This window comes from Ciconia boyciana, chromosome 10, assembly GCF_034638445.1.
Source record: "Ciconia boyciana chromosome 10, ASM3463844v1, whole genome shotgun sequence".
NCBI classification, from domain to species: domain Eukaryota; kingdom Metazoa; phylum Chordata; class Aves; order Ciconiiformes; family Ciconiidae; genus Ciconia; species Ciconia boyciana.
This window is the reverse complement of record NC_132943.1, coordinates 35766833-35785469: the sequence shown is the minus strand read 5'-3', so window position 1 is coordinate 35785469 and position 18637 is coordinate 35766833. Positions and strand designations below refer to the sequence as shown.

General features: G+C 37.8%; 2 protein-coding genes across 8 annotated transcripts in view; one reads left to right on the top strand and one right to left on the bottom strand.

Annotated features, from left to right (window-relative positions):
• The window catches only part of MFSD6 (major facilitator superfamily domain containing 6), a 105172-nt gene that overhangs the window by 12123 nt on the left and 74412 nt on the right, over positions 1-18637 (top strand). The gene's annotated exons all lie outside the window — the stretch shown is intronic.
• The window catches only part of HIBCH (3-hydroxyisobutyryl-CoA hydrolase), a 51627-nt gene that overhangs the window by 8340 nt on the left and 24650 nt on the right, over positions 1-18637 (bottom strand). For all 3 annotated transcript variants that reach the window (XR_012044377.1, XM_072874708.1, XM_072874709.1), the window contains exons 7-11: positions 17058-17136; positions 9879-10024; positions 8878-8964; positions 6848-6906; positions 5981-6062 (exon numbers count right to left, since the gene is read on the bottom strand). Coding sequence is in view for 2 of the 3 variants with exons in the window: in XM_072874708.1 (XP_072730809.1) it covers positions 5981-6062; positions 6848-6906; positions 8878-8964; positions 9879-10024; positions 17058-17136 (453 nt within the window). In the remaining variant the exon portion in view is untranslated. The remainder of the gene's footprint in view (positions 1-5980; positions 6063-6847; positions 6907-8877; positions 8965-9878; positions 10025-17057; positions 17137-18637) is intronic.

The following is an 18637-nucleotide window of genomic DNA, read 5'->3' as shown; positions in this document are numbered from 1 at the left end:
TAATATCAGATATATAGTCTGAATTGCTCTTAGATGTTACTGATATTGTAGCTGATATTAGTATTGTACAGCATTTAAGGTTTATTTGGTACAATAGTCAGAGTAGTAAGGTAATAATAGTGAGATTAGCCAAAAACTTTAAGTAGTTGCTTTATGATCATCTGAAAAGACTAGGCAATATACTAAGAAGAAAACTGTGGAAGAAAAAAAATATTAAAAGAAATTAAGTATAAATGCATATTTGTCCAGGCTTCTTGTCTGGGATCAACAGATACTGCAGTAATTTAGCCCTACATTGCTCTGCTGATAGGAAGCCTGGAGGTCTTTCCTGCCTTCTTTTGACAGAGCTACAGGCTAGAATATTATGCAACAGACAGGATCTGTTTAAGGCACACAAACAAATGCTGTAAATCTGGCTCTCATGACTATTCTTCAATTAACAGCATGCCAGTAAACAGTAGGGGGAGGTGGGGAGAAAGACAAAAACCTAGTTAAGAAAACAGAACTGAGCTTTAAAGCTTTCAGGGTTGTGCGGGAAAGGCGCTAAATCTTATTGTTGCTGATCTTTGTTTTCTTCCTCTAAACAAGGCTCTTCTTCCCCTGTAAACCCAACTAAAAGCTCTGTATTATTCACAGTACAATAGGCATTTCCTGTTAATCAGGACATTTTTACCACTACTGAAAAGCAGCAGATGGTAAGATTTGCCTTTTTACATTATTTTCATTGCAGACATTAGACTCCTTACCCACAGACTGAAATGGCAGGTCATCAACATTAACATCTTTTCTGGCTCCCAATTACTCTTCATCCCTCTCCAGACACCAGCTGATACAGCAGTGACCCATTTTGCCTAGTTAAGCTGGAAAACATGCAATTGCTATACAAGCAGGAGGCTGTGCAATTGTACCTTAAAAGCACTGGTTCTGTCAATCTGTTATTTGTATGCTGACCACTTCGCTCAAGAGAGAAGCTAGTTTAGAAAGAACTAATGCTGGCGCAAACTGTCAATGTTTCCTGAGTTCTGGTAAAGCTCTCTAACAACGAGCTGCCTTTCAGCAAATAAAGAAACCAGCTATACCTCTAATTACATCACTATGTAGGTCTCAGAGGGATAGCAACTCTGGACCCATTATTTCCTGTAATATGCTCTTGCTGGCTTTACCTTTGAACTAGACCTTTTCTCCTTTGAGTTTCGCATTGTCATCTAGATTAGAAAGTATTTGCTCAGACCAGGTTAAATGGTAAGCACAGTGCAACCAGATGGTTCCCTAGGTGAACTGGTAATGGCAAGTTCTTTCTGGTCAAAGCAAGCACTGAAATGGGGAAGATCTGAAAACAGCACTTAACTAGTCTAGCGCATCCAGCACCTGCCTTATCTTGGCATATCAATGAGGCTGAAGGTGGAGGAGGCACTGTCATAAATCAAGCTGAAGGAAGAGGAACAAGGAAAGAAAATGGGTAGGTGTAATTGCAGAAAAATGAGTCACCAGTGTGTCTATAAATAAAGTCTCTGTACAAAGAGGAGGAGGGGATTGGTGCTAGGGAACGAGCCTGAAAAGGAGACAGGATAGGCTGAAGTGGGGAGTACTGAAATGCAAAGAAGTCTTCATAGAAGTATTTGACATCTACTCCAGTATCTTTGAGACCATCTTGATTTCAACATAATGATCCTGAAAGCTACAAGCTGAATTTGCAAGAGACCTGAATTCCAATTATATACTATCAGAAGGTGACTGAACTAAGTGGCACTGACTCAGTGGAGTCCTTTACAACAGTAACAGCTGGAATAGTGGCTGCATCTTTTGTCTCTGAGGCCCATTAAAGTTTCTGCCTGAGCTGCTGAGGGTCCTTGAGGGAGGCTTTCTTTAAGTTAAAACAAACAAAAAAAACCTTCCAGAGGTCCAGTGTATCACTTCCCTTGCAATAGGTGAAGATACCCATCGCTTACTTTCTGAGATCCAAAGCATTTGTTCGTCCGCACCAAACAATGGTTCTGGATGAGCTTTGACAAAATATGAGTATCTAGCCAAAACATCACAGGAAAGCTGCTTAAGGACAGATATATCACTCTTACTGATCTGTTAACAGAGTTTCAGAATGCTTCTTTACTTGAATTCAACACTACCAAGATACCATCCAGCTTCATTCCTGTAATCTGTCTCACCCACTTGCTGCTTACCCATTTAAAGTTTCAGGAGCTGATGTCTGCATCCCAGCCTGACCAGTAGATCTGGACAAGGTGTCTTGTAATTCTTAGTCTCTGCAGTGTCCTGCACACTACACTGGAATTAATCCAGCGACAATGAAGGCTATTAAATCATGAAGTATCAGTGCTCAGGGGGTGCACTGTCCTGCCAAAAAAAGCTATAAGAAACTATCATGTGAAAACCAAGGCCTTTCAGTACTTAAAGGGGGCTTATAAGAAAGATGGAGACAAACTTTTTAGTAGGGCCTGTTGCGATAGGACAAGGGGTAATGGTTTTAAGCTAAAAGAGGGTAGATTTAGGCTAGATATAAGGAAGAAATTTGTTACAATGAGGGTGGTGAAACACTGGAACAGGTTGCACAGAGAGGTAGTGGAGGCCCCATTCCTGGAAACATTCAAGGTCAGGCTGGACGGGGCTCTGAGCAACTGGATCTAGTTGAAGATGTCCCTGCTCACTGCAGGGGGGTTGGACTAGATGACCTTTAAAGGTCTGTTTCAACCCAAACTATTCTATGATCTGATGCTTTTCAGGTTTTGACCCCACGTGCTTACTTCATCCAATTAGAAGTGGTACTTCTGTCACCCAGATTAAAGCTTTTTGGCTTGTGTAAATCCTGAAAACAAAGTAATGCTATAAAGTAAAAGGTTTTAAAATACATTTTACTATGAGTTCAAAAAGTGTGTTAATACTCTAGCTTTCTACCTATTTGTAACAGGGTTCAAAATGTGATTGAAATTATGAAGCCGTTCTCAAGTAGAATTTTAACAACTTTATGTTCTTCTTATTCATGCAAACCACTTTAGTATCAGATATGTGAAAGCCTGCCAAGCAGGCATGTTTTGAAAGTAAAAAGCCGAAGTACTGTAGATTGAACAGAACAGGATATCTAGGATAGCATGGCTCACAGCATACTTGGATTATAGCAGAACTAGTAGTTCCATTTTGTTAACACTAAAAGGTATCTTTACATCCAAAGTGTGGATGTACCAAGGTGTACCTCCAAATTAGGGTATTTGTATTAGACTTTCAGTTAGGGCTTATTTCATAAGCTTACTAATACATATCACAATAAATATACAGGGAAACAAAATAAGCATACACATTGCTGTTATGGAATCCTTTACAGTCTCTGTCATTTGAATGTGCTGTTGTTCCTGTACCTGGACACTGAAGTGAAACCAAGGTTTCACAAAGCAACAGGAAACTATCATCTATGGACATACTCCTGCTACTTCCTACTGATGAGGAAAATTACTTGCTTCACGCAATCAGCAAACTGCTATCAAGGATAATGTCTCAATCTCAGACTGTCATGGTTTTGCTATGTATTCCCTGCTCTAACCAGTTCTTTGAACTCCACTCCTCCGAGCGATGTGACAGCAGGCCAGTGCTCTGTCTGTAGGTGGTATAAAATGCTCAACTGCCGGGGTGCAAGCTACCATTCTTTCTCCAGTTACAATTAAGTTTAATTACAGTTCTGCTTCCCTAGTAAAACAAAACCTCCAGTTTAACTGACAAGCATTTCCTGGAGAAAGCCAGATTTATACCTGAATCCCTTTTTAACTTCTTTCCCCCACAAATGTATTTTCCTTTTTCAGTTTTGTGGATCTTTCACAGAAGAAATTAAGTATCTGATCCTACAAGCTTACTTAATCCTACTGCTTAGCACAGAATATGTGCTGAAAACTTGTCTGAAACTTATGTACTTGTTCACACTAATAAGCCTTGCACCTGCTAGAAAATGTGGGGTGTCTTTTTCCCCAACAAATTTCTGTAGAGACAGAAGCAACTCATATTAACACAGTCTCATCTCTTGAACAGAACAGACAATTGTTCAGCAACTTCTGTCATCTCCAAGGACAGTCATTCATTTATGAATCATATGAAAGAAAAAAGCTGCTATAAAGTCCTATTAAAGACATGAAATAAGAAAACCAAAGAAGCAACAAAAGAGCCTTTTTTTGTTGTTGTTCAGGAATTTAAAAAAAAATCAGTTATACAAAGTCAAACTTTGAATTAGATGACATAGTTTTAAGTTCTAAATTTAAAATATGAAACAAATGGACCCCCCTAAACAACAAGGAACAAGAACTTTTTTTTTCAATAGGGGAGATCTGAGTTATGAGGCTGCAGATGAAGGAAGCAAGTTGAGCAGGTTTGGGTAATTAGAGCAAACATGGCAGAACAAACTATCTAGTTAACGTATTTCAGTAACAAAGTGTTTCCAGACTCCTTGCATCTTTTGTAGTAGAAACTGTATTTTGAACAAAGCACCCTTTAAAGGCTATATGCTATTTTAAAAAGTTCCACTAAGTCTGATTATGTTTCAAAGTGCCATAAAATTGTATGAAATTAACTTAGGACAAGCTATATGCAAATAATTCTTGATTGTTTTCAACCTCCACTGAAACTAATCAATATAATATCCCTGCAGAATTATACTAAACTTCATAAAATCTACAAATAAAATACTGCCTTGTAACTCAATACTATAAAGAAATAAGAGTGACCAAAAGTGATTGCTATTAACATGCTATCAAACTGTCTCTACAGACCTTAATGTAAGTACTTTCCCTGCCATCTATAACATATGGAAAAAGTGAAGAACTGAATCATACAGCCTATATAGTTTGGGGGAAGACCATGATGGTAGCCTATGGTAGGATTCAGGTCTACAAACACATACAATGATGATTCTGGCACTAGCTCATTTGACTACTTTATTCAATGAAACTTGAATACAAGTGGAGGGAAAAAATTAGCTTTCCCTTTCATTCAATTTTGCTGTTGTAATACATATGCTAAACTTCTTGCAATGGACTGGGCATACTGGTTGGCACAAAGACCATTTTAAAATTTCCTTTCTCAAAAACTGTTTGAGTTCTAGTGACAAAATGTTAATCTTTAATTAAAAACTAAAAAATGTATTTGTGTATCTGGGACAGGATATCTAATGTTGATGATACTGCATTATAAAATTATATTCCTTCTGCTCAAATGAAAGTCTGAAGATGACAGATGTTTTATTTTATTACAAGAGCAGGACTACTTCTGTGAGCTATAACTAAAGTTAAAACAAAGCTTTTGTTGGGGAAATGCTTGTGTTCTATCCAATTGTAAGTAATATTTGAATAGCTCCAAGACAAACTTTTACAAGGCACCTGAATACAGATAGTTCAAAGGAAAAAGAAAATACACACATTGCTTATAAATGAATATAAGTTGCTTCTTGCTTTTGAGGCTGAAGTGTGTATTGTGTGTAGTATTACTGTACATTTTTTGAGTTGTGACTATATCCAACACTCAGAAATGCATTAAAAAGATAAAAAAATGCTTTGTGATGATAAATTGCTCGCTGTTTACCCAAATGAGATATCTGGAATGGAAGAAAACTAACAACATTGTTCTGGGACTGTTTTATTCCAACCCTTGGCAATAAAATGAGAAGCTATAAAAGGAACCTTTGTCACCAACAACCCCTTGATTGTGGGGAGGGGGAAAGGGAGTTTGTTTGTTTGTTTTTTTTACTAGATTACAATTTTATGCAACATATGATGGTATTCACACTGTGTGGTTATACAGAGGAATATTATTGTCCGAGTAGAACTACTGACAATCCCACAGGACTATATGTGAGAACCGGAGGATCTCAGTCCAATGTCCTACTGGTGTTACATAGTATTAGTTATGGTAATAAGGTGACTAAAGTCTGCCCTATGATAAGAAAGTACAGAACCAGACTTAAAACCCCTAGCAACATCGAAGACATTACCTCTAGCTGCTTAATGGCAAAAGGAGAACCATCTTGCTTTAATTTTCTAACAATTTCTTCCATGCTGTTTGCTGAAAAAAGACTAAAAGAAAAAAGTTAATAAATGAATGAACTGCTTCAGCCTTCCTCTTCCCTATGAAGTGCTAGTAATGCAGAAATTAGAAACAGAGCGTAACCATCTGATTTGTCTTTTCTTAGCAATGTGTTCCCTGTACAGTTTTAAGTAACTCAGTTGATAGGCATGTCCTCTTTCTTTACAAATATCTAGCATTTTGATAAACCTCACTTACAAACTCTGATATTTATCCAGAAACTTAAATTACTACCATCAGTCTTACCTGTATTTTTATTACACATCAAATCTCTAGCTATCAGCTCCATTCTGCTGGTTTGGTGTCAACATCTTTCATCTCTAAACTTAGTTAGTGCCATTCTTCTTCAAGAGTTTTAGCTGCTTATCACTCACTTATTTCTTCTTCCCTTTCTGATACACAGAAGTTCCACAGTCATGGAAATGGCCTTACACCAATGAGTATAAATGCGCTACATAACATTTCCTGTCCAACTGAACAATTACTCTTACAAATCCCCATCCAATTTCTATAGAAAATGTTCATTTTAATGTGCCATAGGGTAGTTACTTAACATAATGGTGTATCAATCAGGAAAATATGCTCAAGTATTTAATATACTGATGAGTTAAATGTTTAATGAGCTTCAGATAAAGCTCCCTAAAGACCAAAAAGTTTAAAGGACTAACTTGAATGTAATTTCTATCACCTTATCTGTGGAACACTGATCTGTTACTGGATTTAACTTCATGTTCTCTATCCAAAAGAATAAAAAAGAAGAAAGATTGCTGGATACCTGTTAATCTTCTCCATGTGTTCATCAAGTACAAACTCCTTTTCTTCATCAACTTTGCTCTATTTCAAAAGCAAATACATATTTTACTTGGTTATTTTGGACTGAAAAGCTTATCGGTACTGAAAAATGTAAATGATTGTGTTACAGAAATATCATAAATTAACATTTAATATTCATAAGACACTGACATTTTTAATGAATTACAATTTTGCAGTGTGTATAAATGAACTTGTCACTTTATCTTGTGAATGTTAAAGATGTCACCTCATAATGCAGTGCTTGCTCTGAGCTACTATTTATGCATATTTGACTGGGTGGTTATCTTGTACACAAGTAATCGTGATTATTCTATAAATACATTGCTATCAAATACATTAAGAAAACCAGTGTAGATAAATCTACTCAAAAACCTGAGAATGTCTTAAAAAAAAAAGTTGATTTTCTTAAAATATACAGGCATGTATATATAGATTTTTTTTTTAAAGACCAAAAAAAAGCATTTCTCTTCCTTATCTTTTCTCTGTCATTTTACTAAATTTTATTTAGACAAATAAAGAGCGTGAAAGATGTTAGCCTTATGTGGAAAGGCTGTCAAATGTTTCAGATCTTCTGGCATTAAGGGGTTTAGGACATAAGCAGATGTTCCACTAACAGCAGCTGAAGCTGAGAAAGTTATCTGAGCTGAAATGACAGGGAACCTAAAAATACACAGCTTCCTTTTCCATTCAGTGTCCTCTTGTAAAGCAGTATACTGCAACATATAATCACTCCTATTTCATAGCTGTCTATTTTGTCAAAATAATCAGTACTACTATGTAAATTAGTTTATCCCATTTATTTTTCTAATTAATCTTTATATATGAATTTAGTAATTCCAAAACAGAAATAACAAGAGTAGACACTGCTCATTTTAAAGCCAAACAACTGGGGAGTAATACTCAAATTGACTGAATACATTGAATGCTGATTTGACTCCAGAAGTTTCCTTTCTTTTGAAACAAAATTACAATGCACATCAAAACAGCTACAATAGCCACTGAATAAACTGATTGTAAAGCCAAACCCTTTTATTTTCATGTCCATTGTTACATGGGGATAATACAAGTACTAATTATGTATTATCAATACAGTTACATTCACCTCCAAAATCACAACAGAGAACTATGGGTTTGTCCACTGGGAAAACAGCACCTTTCTCCCCCTGAAAATATTGCTTTAAGACCTGAGATGGTTTCCCTACCATGTATCTGCACTCTGCTAATAATTATCCTATTGATAACTCCTGTACTTATTCACCGTCTTTCAATTATCTCAAGGCTACAAACATAAAAATACTTGAGAAATTAAAGGAACAACTTGAGCCTTTAAATTCAGGCTTCAAATCTGGACTGCAGATATTCTGCATGAAAATAATGCTAAAATTTACATCAATTGCATCAAGCTAGGAAAATATTTCTTCAGGTCGATAAAGTTTCTGGGATGGAAATATAACATCCCCTTCCAATTCAGCAGTGTAGCATTTAATAACCAGCACTGTAACTTCTGCAGCCTCTGGACTAGGCCAGTAGTTCTACCCCTGTTGTTTGTGTTTGTCAGAATCCCTGAATTTCAGGCTAACTCCCCAAATTGTACTTGCCATCATGTACAACTCCCAGGCTGCTAGTGGCTATCTATTTTGCCTTCTGCAAAGCATGCTAGAAATCCAAGAATAACAGGGGAAAAATTAAGGAGCAATATATTTTCTGCATCATCATGCTACTGGCTGGAAACTTACATACACACATACAAAGAGAGAGCTGATCACAATAGGAATTTGAGGGGTATCCAAAATGAATAAAAAGTGAAGAAAGACTTTTAAATTTTAATTTTGACCACTGTAGGCATTAGTGCTACAAAATAGCATGTTATAGAGTGCAAAGAGTTTGGAAACCTTTAACCATAAAACAAATTATCAGTAGCATGGATAAAAAAGAATTTGTATTTACATGTATTTAATAATTTTGCTTGATTTCAGTAATTCATCAGATTACCTTCACATGGTAAGAGTTCAGTAAGTCTGCAATATTTTCTGTTGAAGGAGATTTCAGTGCTATCAGGTCTTTCTCTAAGGCAGGTAGCTATTAAAAATAAGATTTAATTAAAAGTAAGTAAAACAAAATGTAGTACTTGGATTATTACTGCAATGGTAATAGTACTATATAGTATATATGCATATAAACACCCCCCCATTCCCCCAACTTTTGGACAGATCTTAGAAGTACCAAGTAAACGATACAAGGAGCCAGAGTTCACTTTTCAGTGTTGAACCGTGTGGATTTAATTATGTCTGCAGTGATGAGCAAAGAACTCCGCTTCCCAAGCAGACTGCCAATGCAGTGCTACAGCTGCAGCAGGTAAAGCCAGCCTACAACAGTCTGAGAGGAAAGAGCAGGAGCCTGGCAACCATGCTGTGCTCAAAATAGTGTCTAACCAGCTCCACAATGACAGTCATGGGTCTTTACACAGAGAAGGAAAGCAAGTCACTGTTTCTCCTTTGCTTATGTCCATGCAAGTTACTGGAACATTATGACTTTAACTCTATCAAATATACTAATTTTTACACTTTCTTACAGCCACTGTAAGAAACAAATAGGATCTCCTTTAAGGAGACTGATAAAGAACACATTAATGGGGTGTTACCTAGATTAAAAACTGCAGTTGTACAAAATCTCTAATTTCGGACACTGTTGTCTAAATTTTACAATTTTTCAAGCAACTTCAATTATGCTTAGTAAATCGTGCCCTTCAACAGTAGAATCCTGAAGACAGCAACATTTGCTCCCTCTTCCAAGCAAAGCTGTCACTAGCTGGCAAGTGTTATAATGACAGCTTGAGAGTATCTTACAATCCCTGTTCACAGTACACCGCCAGCTAATGTAATTGCGCCTCTGCATACACTCAAGTTGGTAAAAGTGTATCGGTGTGCTACACAGCTCAAACTTGTCATTATGGTTGTAGGCTGTGCCCTTGCTAGCACTGGTTAGCAGCTTACCTTTTCGGATTCTACAAAATGTGTAGCGATGCCAGCTTTTAGTACATCTCTTCCTTTCAGCCGAAATCCCGTTAGTGCAAGGTAGTAGCCAATCTTTCCTGGTAGTCTTGGCAAGAAATATCCTCCACCTACATCAGGAAAAAGGCCTGTAATAAAACAAAAAAAAAAAAGTGAAGGGAGAAGAACTTGCCCTAATCATGCATGTAACTTAGTAGCTATTTTTTCTTGTCTCACTTTCATCTCCCTGACTTAGTCAGGGCTCTCTTTCCCAAGTTTCTCCTTGACTTGGTTTGACATTTCTCTGTCATCAAAACCCTTCCTAAAAGCAAACTCTTGAACACCTTCCTAACTATCCTTTCCACTGGCACATAATTTACAAACATATACCAGACAATAGCGTTCATTCTGTTTGCCAACAACTTGAGACATTTTTAGATGCCTGAAGAATCAAGCGTGCTCTCAGCAAAAAACCACAAGTGAGACAAAGAATTGTGAAATAATTTGTGCAAACTCAAACTGGATGCTGCTTTGTCTCTGAAATCTTTTATTACGATCAAAATATCAAACAATGATGAAGTGCCTCTTGCACAGCTAAGTTTGAACAAATTTGGGGGCTGACAATTCATTAATAGATTAACAATATTGACAGGGTTTTCCTGAAGCTGGAGGCACAAGATGCTGACCTAATACCTGGTTCTTTGACAGGACTATGACTAACCTGCAATTTAAAAAAAAAATTATAAAACTTTCCTGTTTAGTGATTGTCTTTTTTTTTTTTTAAATCTACAGAGTAGGATAACTTTTAAAAATTCAAAGCTGTGAATAAAATTTAAGATTTTTAAAAGTTGTAATTGAAAAATACGTAACTACTTTTATCAAAGTTTAAATAATTAAAATCATCACTTTGTCAATATCTACCTTATTCTCTTATATATATTAATCACCTACAAAATAAATTCAAACACTTTTTGTACCTTTTAACTTAAACTTAAGAAAACTTAAGCTTAGCTATATCAATCTCAGAAATCAAAATGGAAAGAAGCAATGTCCAGTTACTACTTCGAAAAAATCACCAATGGTACATTCATGAAATGGGAAGTCTTTTAAGAAATTAAAGGTGTGGTGTTGTTTTTTTCACTTTGAGAGAATAAATGAAACATGAAAATAAATTAAAAAGAATACAAATGAGCAATAAGAAACTCAGAAAACACTTGCCAAAGCAGAGATATTAACTGCGAAGATTAAGATGTACATAGGGAGTTTAAATGAGGTTCTGATAGAAGGTGGTAATTTTTCACTCACAAGTAATTGCCTTCAGTCACAAAAGAGTCAATGTATGCATTATAGAAAGACAAGTATTTTAAGATGTGGGAAATTAGTGGTCCCTGAATATTCCTCCCCCTTGGATGGAATCAAGGGGAGGTTTCTTTCAGACAGCTTCTCTGCAGTGTTTTCCTCTTCTCAATAATCTTTAAAGTTCATTATGTTCTTATGTTCTCACCCATCTCTCAGCTTCTCCTCTGGTTCCCTCTTGGTCCTCCCTTAGTTCTGCTGCCTCTAATACATCACATAAGTTGTTTTTAGGAGCCACTTCCAATCAGTTATAGTTGTAGTATTCTATTCCCATTCCCACTGATGTGTGTGTTGCCATTCACTGATTTATTCCTCATCCCACAGGCTACTGAGACATACCGCTTTTCTCCTAACATGCTGTCTTGTTGGCACCCCTTAAAAGCCCTAAGCTGTATTAACCCCAATTCATCGCTTACCTTCTTTTTCATCTGTACTCACATTCCAAACAGTCTACTCTGCATTTTACCTTCTCAGTTTGAGCCATCATATCTAGAATGTTGATGCCAAGACCGTCATTTAGTTTTATGTTTCTATTCATCTGTCTCCCCTTGGATATTCTACGACTGCAAAACAATCCCTCATTTCAAAATGAAACTTCTCTTACAAATGCCCTCCAAAGCAAAAAGGCAATTACATTATTCTCCCCATCCACCAGGGCTGCAACAGCAACAACCTTTTCCTCTTTGCTGCAATTAAAATACTGATGCTGAAGTGCTATTCTCCCCATGCTCCAGTAAGTTTCCAGAGGAAAAGCCATCTTCCTATTGGGATCTACAGGGCCCTTCCACATGGCCATACACAGGGAAATTAGTTCTAAATAAACTGTGAAGTTGATTAGGTTAAGTTGCTTCAGAGGCAAATAAAACTAAAGTGAATGAAGGTTTCTTTAATTATTAAGGAATTTACAAACAGGATTAGTGAAGGTGTAACTAATCCACTTTAAACTTACATGGTTGCATAAACGTAGTCCACTATAGCTTCTACTGTATCCTTTTCAAGGTCACTGTCTTCCTTTCTTATAATTTTACTCCTCTTGTCCCTGTTCTGCATGTTCCTCTTAATTCTCTCAATAATGCTTCCCATATATTTCTGCTTGCTATGGGCTTCTCTTAATATATTCCATATACTTGATTTTTTTCCCCCTTTTGATAGTATTTACCAATTATTTCTCAAATCCCTACTTAAATAAGAGCAGAACTGCATGTCTGCTGGGCTGACCAGGCTAAAAGCCTATGCCTGTAATGCTGACTTGCAGTCTGTGCTCTGAGACAGATGCAACACGCTTCACTGTAATCCCAATTGTGAAACTCTGCAGTTGCCAAGCATAAGATAAAGGTAGAGCTACTACATTCCTACCTTATCTTGCAGAGGTCGTTGGAGATTTATTAGTAAATGAATTATAGAAAGCTAAAAACTTAGAGGGATATACAAGAAAGTGTCCATTATTATTACAACATCACCTTAAAGCCAACTTCTTACAATATACTTTCATCTTTTGTTCTTCCCACCAGTGGTTTTTCCATACCCTCCTATGCCTAAGCTGCTTTCCAGGGCTTTATCTTATCTATGTCAGCTTCAAACTCCTATGATCTAGAACTGCCTTTTATTTCTATTTGCAAAGTGGCATATCTATCTATATCCTTTTATTTATGGAGGTGTATAAATGCAGAATAATTGTGTGAAAATGTAGCAGCTGAATGAACACTTTGTTTTCATTTCACAGAAAAGGTGTAATGCCTACTGAAATAAGTGAACATATGAAAAAATCAATTAATACAGTATCTAGACAGCTAGACATTTTAAACATACACCACAGAGATCAAAACAGCTAAGCCCTTAAACCCAAACGGATTTCAGTGGTTTTACTTCTAATTGATCCTAAAAGTGTTTTAATTACTTTCTTTCCTAAGCAGTTCTAAGCTGTTTCTTTACATGTCTTCACAGTTTATTTTTGTTTAAATAAGTCCTTGTCAACAAAAGAAATGTATGTAAAGTACATAATTTTTGTTAATATAAGACTAGTCATATCTTTACCTTTGAAGAAGAAAGCGAAGAAGGTATCTTTATTATTAGAATAATTTTATATGCCAAAGAACCTCTCTGTTTAGTTTTTTAAAAAGAATTGTTTCCTTCAAATGGTTTTCTTGTACAACTGATTATGAACTTCAGGAGTTTAGCAAATTCATGTTGTATTAATGCTTGAGCTATTTAGTTTAGTAAGTTTTCCTTCGGCAGAGAAAAATATTTGGAGGGCTGCAATAGTTTTTGTTTTTCTCATCCCAAACTTATTTGTTCAGAAAAATTACATTACATTTATCAGCTAGCAGGAATTGCTCTAATATTTTTTTCAGGAGTTAAAATGATAATGAACTTGCTTCTGTTTGGGGGGGTTATTATGTTTTATTTGGCTTGACAGCCACAGCTCATTTAATATTTTAAGAATTTCAGAGTAAGTCTTGTGAAATGTTTCATACAGGCTGGATAGCAATAAACAGTAGATAATATGTGTAAGACACCTTTTTAAAATATGAAAAATGCTAGACCTTTTAACTGTTACTAACAGGGTGCACAACAAAAATCCAATCATTAGCTAAGCTTGCATTTTAACTTTAGTTGTAATGACACTATTTAAATATTCTCAACAAAAGCAGAATATTATAACTTTTATTCTCTTTTCCGAACTGAGTCCTGATTTTTTTTTTTTACATTATTTCTTATTTTTAAAATTACATAACTGTTTGGAAATTCTTTTAAGAAAATAATGGTCACTACTCCTTACAACTAATTCTTTGAGGTGAAACTAAGATTGAACCTAATAGCACCATGTCTGGGGCCATTTAAGCTGTTTAACCACCTGATAAAATTCTCTATTCTGAATAAATGCATTCAACAGGGCCACATATTACAGATTAGCCTCATTCTCCTGCTTGAGGATGTAAAGAACAATTGCAATTATCCTTCAGCTTCCTTGCTTTGGAAAAATGTAGAAACTAGAAATTTTGCAGGAGAGAAATGCAGGATAGGTTATAGGTTTTGAGCACTCTTCATAAACGTTGTTGATAAGCAGGGAGAAGGGACTCAGACGTTGATAAGCAGGGAGAAGGGACTCAGACATTGATGAAAGTGTTAATGGAGTATATATGCCAGACAATAACAACTTCAATGTGGATACCCTGTTGGTGCCAGCATTGTCTTGAAGGGAAACATGAATGATTTCACAGGAGGGTTCACTTTAATCTGACTGACTTTTCTTGAGCCATACCACCATCTTAGAATCACAGAACCGTAGAATAGTTTGGGTTGGAACGGACCTTTAAAGGTCATCTAGTCCAACCCCCCTGCAGTGAGCAGGGACATCTTCAACTAGATCAGGTTGCTCAGAGCCCCGTCCAGCCTGACCTTGAATGTTTCCATGGATGGGGCATCTAGCACCTCTCTGGGCAACCTGTTCCAGTGTCTCGCCACCCTCATTGTAACAAATTTCTTCCTTATAGCTAGTCTAAATCTACCCTCTTTTAGTTTAAAATCCCTTGTCCTATTGTAACAGGCCCTGCTAAAGTTTGTCCCCATCTTTCTTATAAGCCCCCTTTAAGTACTGGAAGGCTGCAATAAGGTCTCCCCGCAGCCTTCTCCTCCCCAGGCTGAACAACCCCAACTCTCTCAGCCTTTCTTCATAGGAGAGGTGCTCCAGCCCTCGGATCATTTTTGTGGCCCTCCTCTGGACCCACTCCAACAGCTCCATGTCCTTCTTGTGCTGAGGGCTCCAGAGCTGGACGCAGCACTGCAGGGGGGCTCTCACCAGAGCAGAGGAGAGGGGCAGAATCACCTCCCTCGACCTGCTGGCCACGCTGCTTTTGATGCAGCCCAGGATATGGTTGGCCTTCTGGGCCACGAGCATGCATTGCCGGCTCATGTTCAGCTTTTCATCCACCAGTTACCCCCAAGTACTTCTCCACAGGGCTGCTCTCAATCACATCATCCCCCAGCCTGTATTGATACTGGGGGTTGCCCGGATGCAGGTGCAGGACCCTGCACTTGGCCTTGTTGAGCCTCATGAGGTTCACACAGGCTCACTTCTCCAGCTTGTCCAGGTCCCTCTGGATGGCATCCTGTCCCTCAGGCGTGTCAACCGCACCACTCAGCATGGTGTTGTCTGCGAACTTGCTGAGGGTGCATTGGATCCCACTGTCTATGTCATGGATGAAGATATTAAACAGTACTGGTCCCAATACGGACCACTGAGGGACGCCACTTGTCACTGATCTCCATCTGGACATTGAGCTGTTGACCACTGCCCTCTGGATGTGACCATCCAACCAATTCCTCATCCACCAAACAGTCCACCCATCAAATCCATATCTCTCCAATTTAGAGAGAAGGATGTTGGGGTACTGTGTCAAAGGCCCTACAGAAGTCCAGATAGATGACATCCGTAGCTCTTCCCTCGTCCACTGATGTAGTCGCTCCATCATAGAAGGCCACTAGGTTGGTCAGGCAGGACTTGTCCTTGGTAAAGCCATGCTGGCTGTCTCGAATCACCTCCCTGTCCTCCATGTGCCTTAGCATAGCTTCTAGGAGGATCTGTTCCATGATCTTCCCAGGCACAGAGGTGAGGCTTACAGGGAGGTAGTTCCCAGGGTCCTCCTTTCGACCCTCTTTAAAAATGGGTGCAATGTTTCCCTTTTTCCAGTCACCAGGGACTTCACCTGACTGCCGTGACTTTTCAAATATGATAGAGAGTGGCTTGGCAACTACATTAGCCAATTCTCTCATGAGTCTGGGATGCATCTTGTCAGGTCCCATAGACTTATGTATGTTCAGCTTCCTCAGGTGGTCACGAACCTGATCATCTCTTACAGTGGGAGGGACTTTGCTCCCCCAGTCCCTGTCTTGCGGTCCATCCACTCAAGAGGTATGGGAAGAGAAGTTGCCGGTGAAGACTGAGGCAAAAAAGTTGTTGAGTACCTCAGCCGCCTTCTCATCCCTTGTTACCAGTTTGTCAGTCTTGCTCATCAAGGGGGGTATGCTTTCTTTGACCTTCCGTTTCTGGCTGACATACCTGTAGAAACCCTTCTTACTATTCTTTGCATCCCTTGCCATGTTCAGCTCCAGCTGTGCCTTTGCCTTCCTGACCCCATCCCTACACAACTGGGCAGCGTCCTTATACTCTTCCCAGGTTACCTGTCCCTGCTTATATCTTCATATAGCTCTGAGACACAACATTTTCTTTTGTACATCTCAGAGTTGACCAAGAAGCTGTAGGATCAAACATTAGAAAACACAAGGTACATGTTGCTATTTAAAAAAAAAATAAAACATGACGACACTGTGATCTCACCTGCACACAATCTGCACATAACTGTAATGCGTCTATATTAATAATCTACAAGACAAGCTGGAGTTTCAAAATCTGTCTCATTAACATTGCAGATCAGCTTATAGTACAGCCAGTTCGACTCATACTGAGTTGCAAATGTACAGCTGACATACTTGCACTGGGATCTTCAGACTTTACCTGCCTACATCTGTAGCAAAGACTTAGTTCCTCAGATCTACTTCCTTTTTTTAAAAAATTGTATCCTAACAGTCTTTGTGTCAGTCTAAACAGTAAACCCCAGGCTAAGAACCTCAATGATCAACCTCCCAGAATACAGATAAGTTTCTATTAATTTAATAGAAAATACTTTCCATATATGGTCATCTCCAATTCTTTTTTAAAATTCTTTCATTACTGCCACTGCTTTCAGTCAAAGACATTTCATCCTGATTACACAAACAGTGTAACTTTAAACATGTTAACATGTGATAAGCTGTTAAAATACTTACCTATTGCTGTTTCTGGCATGGCAAAAACTGTCTTTTCTGTAGCAACTCGGAAAAGTCCATGGACTGAGAGGCCAACTCCCTATGCAAGGAGCACACACAAAGGACACAGTTATAAAATTACCAGTAAAAATAATCATAACCATAATCCTATGTAACACACCTCTTGCTTTGCTCTACAATTAAATAATATTTAATTGAGTTGACATCCTTTTGCTAATGTTACCCTATGTATTATTTTTGCACATACTTCAAACGACCAACAAAAAGAAGCCGATGCTTTTGGAATATACATGAATTGCACAAAGTTGTAATTATAATACTTTTAAAAGAAATAATAATTAACTATTCTTATAATGTGATAATTACCTACTTTATCAATACAGAAGTATTTTAAGCAGGAAAAGCCTTCAGCATTATTGACTAAAATTCAAAGTATGTGGCTAGAAACTCATTTAACCTGGGGACTTTTGTTCTCCAAGTCAGAAATAGAGTTCACATTTCTAAGTATCTAGCCCTCTTCTCTAGGAGTCCTTCTTGATGAGACACTTCCCTCAAGAGCAGAAGAGCTCCTGGTGTTGTCTATCATATATGTTCTGATTTAGGTAGTGAGCAGCAGCAAGGCCCCCCAAAAATATATCTTTTCAGTTCACACAAAGTTAATTTAATTTAGAGAAATGTTTAATAGGCAAACTGACACATTTAAAGAGAAATGGTTATCTGACAAAATTACTATTATTTAGTAATAATATTTGAAGTAATCCAAGAATATTTGGATTACTGGGCACAACCACAACACATGGGTAAAGGAGCGTCACTTCTCAAAGCTTATCTACATGATACATATCAACAGAAATGTGTGTTAGATCCTACCTGGAGACAAAACCCTCTACTGAATATTTCTGTCGTGGTTTAGCCCCAGCTGGCAACTAAGCACCACACAGCCGCTCTCTCACTCCCCCCCCCAGTGGGATGGGGGAGAGAATCGGAAGAGCAAAAGTAAGAAAACTCGTGGGTTGAGACAAGAACAGTTTAATAATTGGAACAAAATAATAATAATAATAATAATAATAATAATAATGAATTATACTGAGAAGGAATACAATGAGAGAGAAAGAGGAACAAAACCCAAGGGAGGGAAACAAAAGGGAAAGGGAAAAAAAAAAAAAAAAAAAAAAAATTATACAACCGCTCACCACCCGCCGACCGACGCCCAGCCAGTCCCCGAGCGGCGATCGCAACACCCCGGCCAACTCCCCAGTTTATATACTGGGCATGACATCATATGGTATGGAATAGCCCTTTGGTCAGTTTGGATCAACTATCCTGGATGTGCCCCCTCCCATTTTCTTGGGCGCCTGGCAGAGCATGGGAAGCTGGGGAAAAAAAACAAAAAAAAAGGTCCTTGACCAATGTAAATACCGCTTAGCGACAGCCAAAACATCAGCGTGTTATCAATATCATTCTCATACTAAAATCCAAAGCACTGCACTATACCAGCTACTAGGAAGAAAATTAACTCTATCCCAGCCGAAACCAGGACAATTTCACAAGAAGTTTCTTCATACAAGTATTTTCTCTCT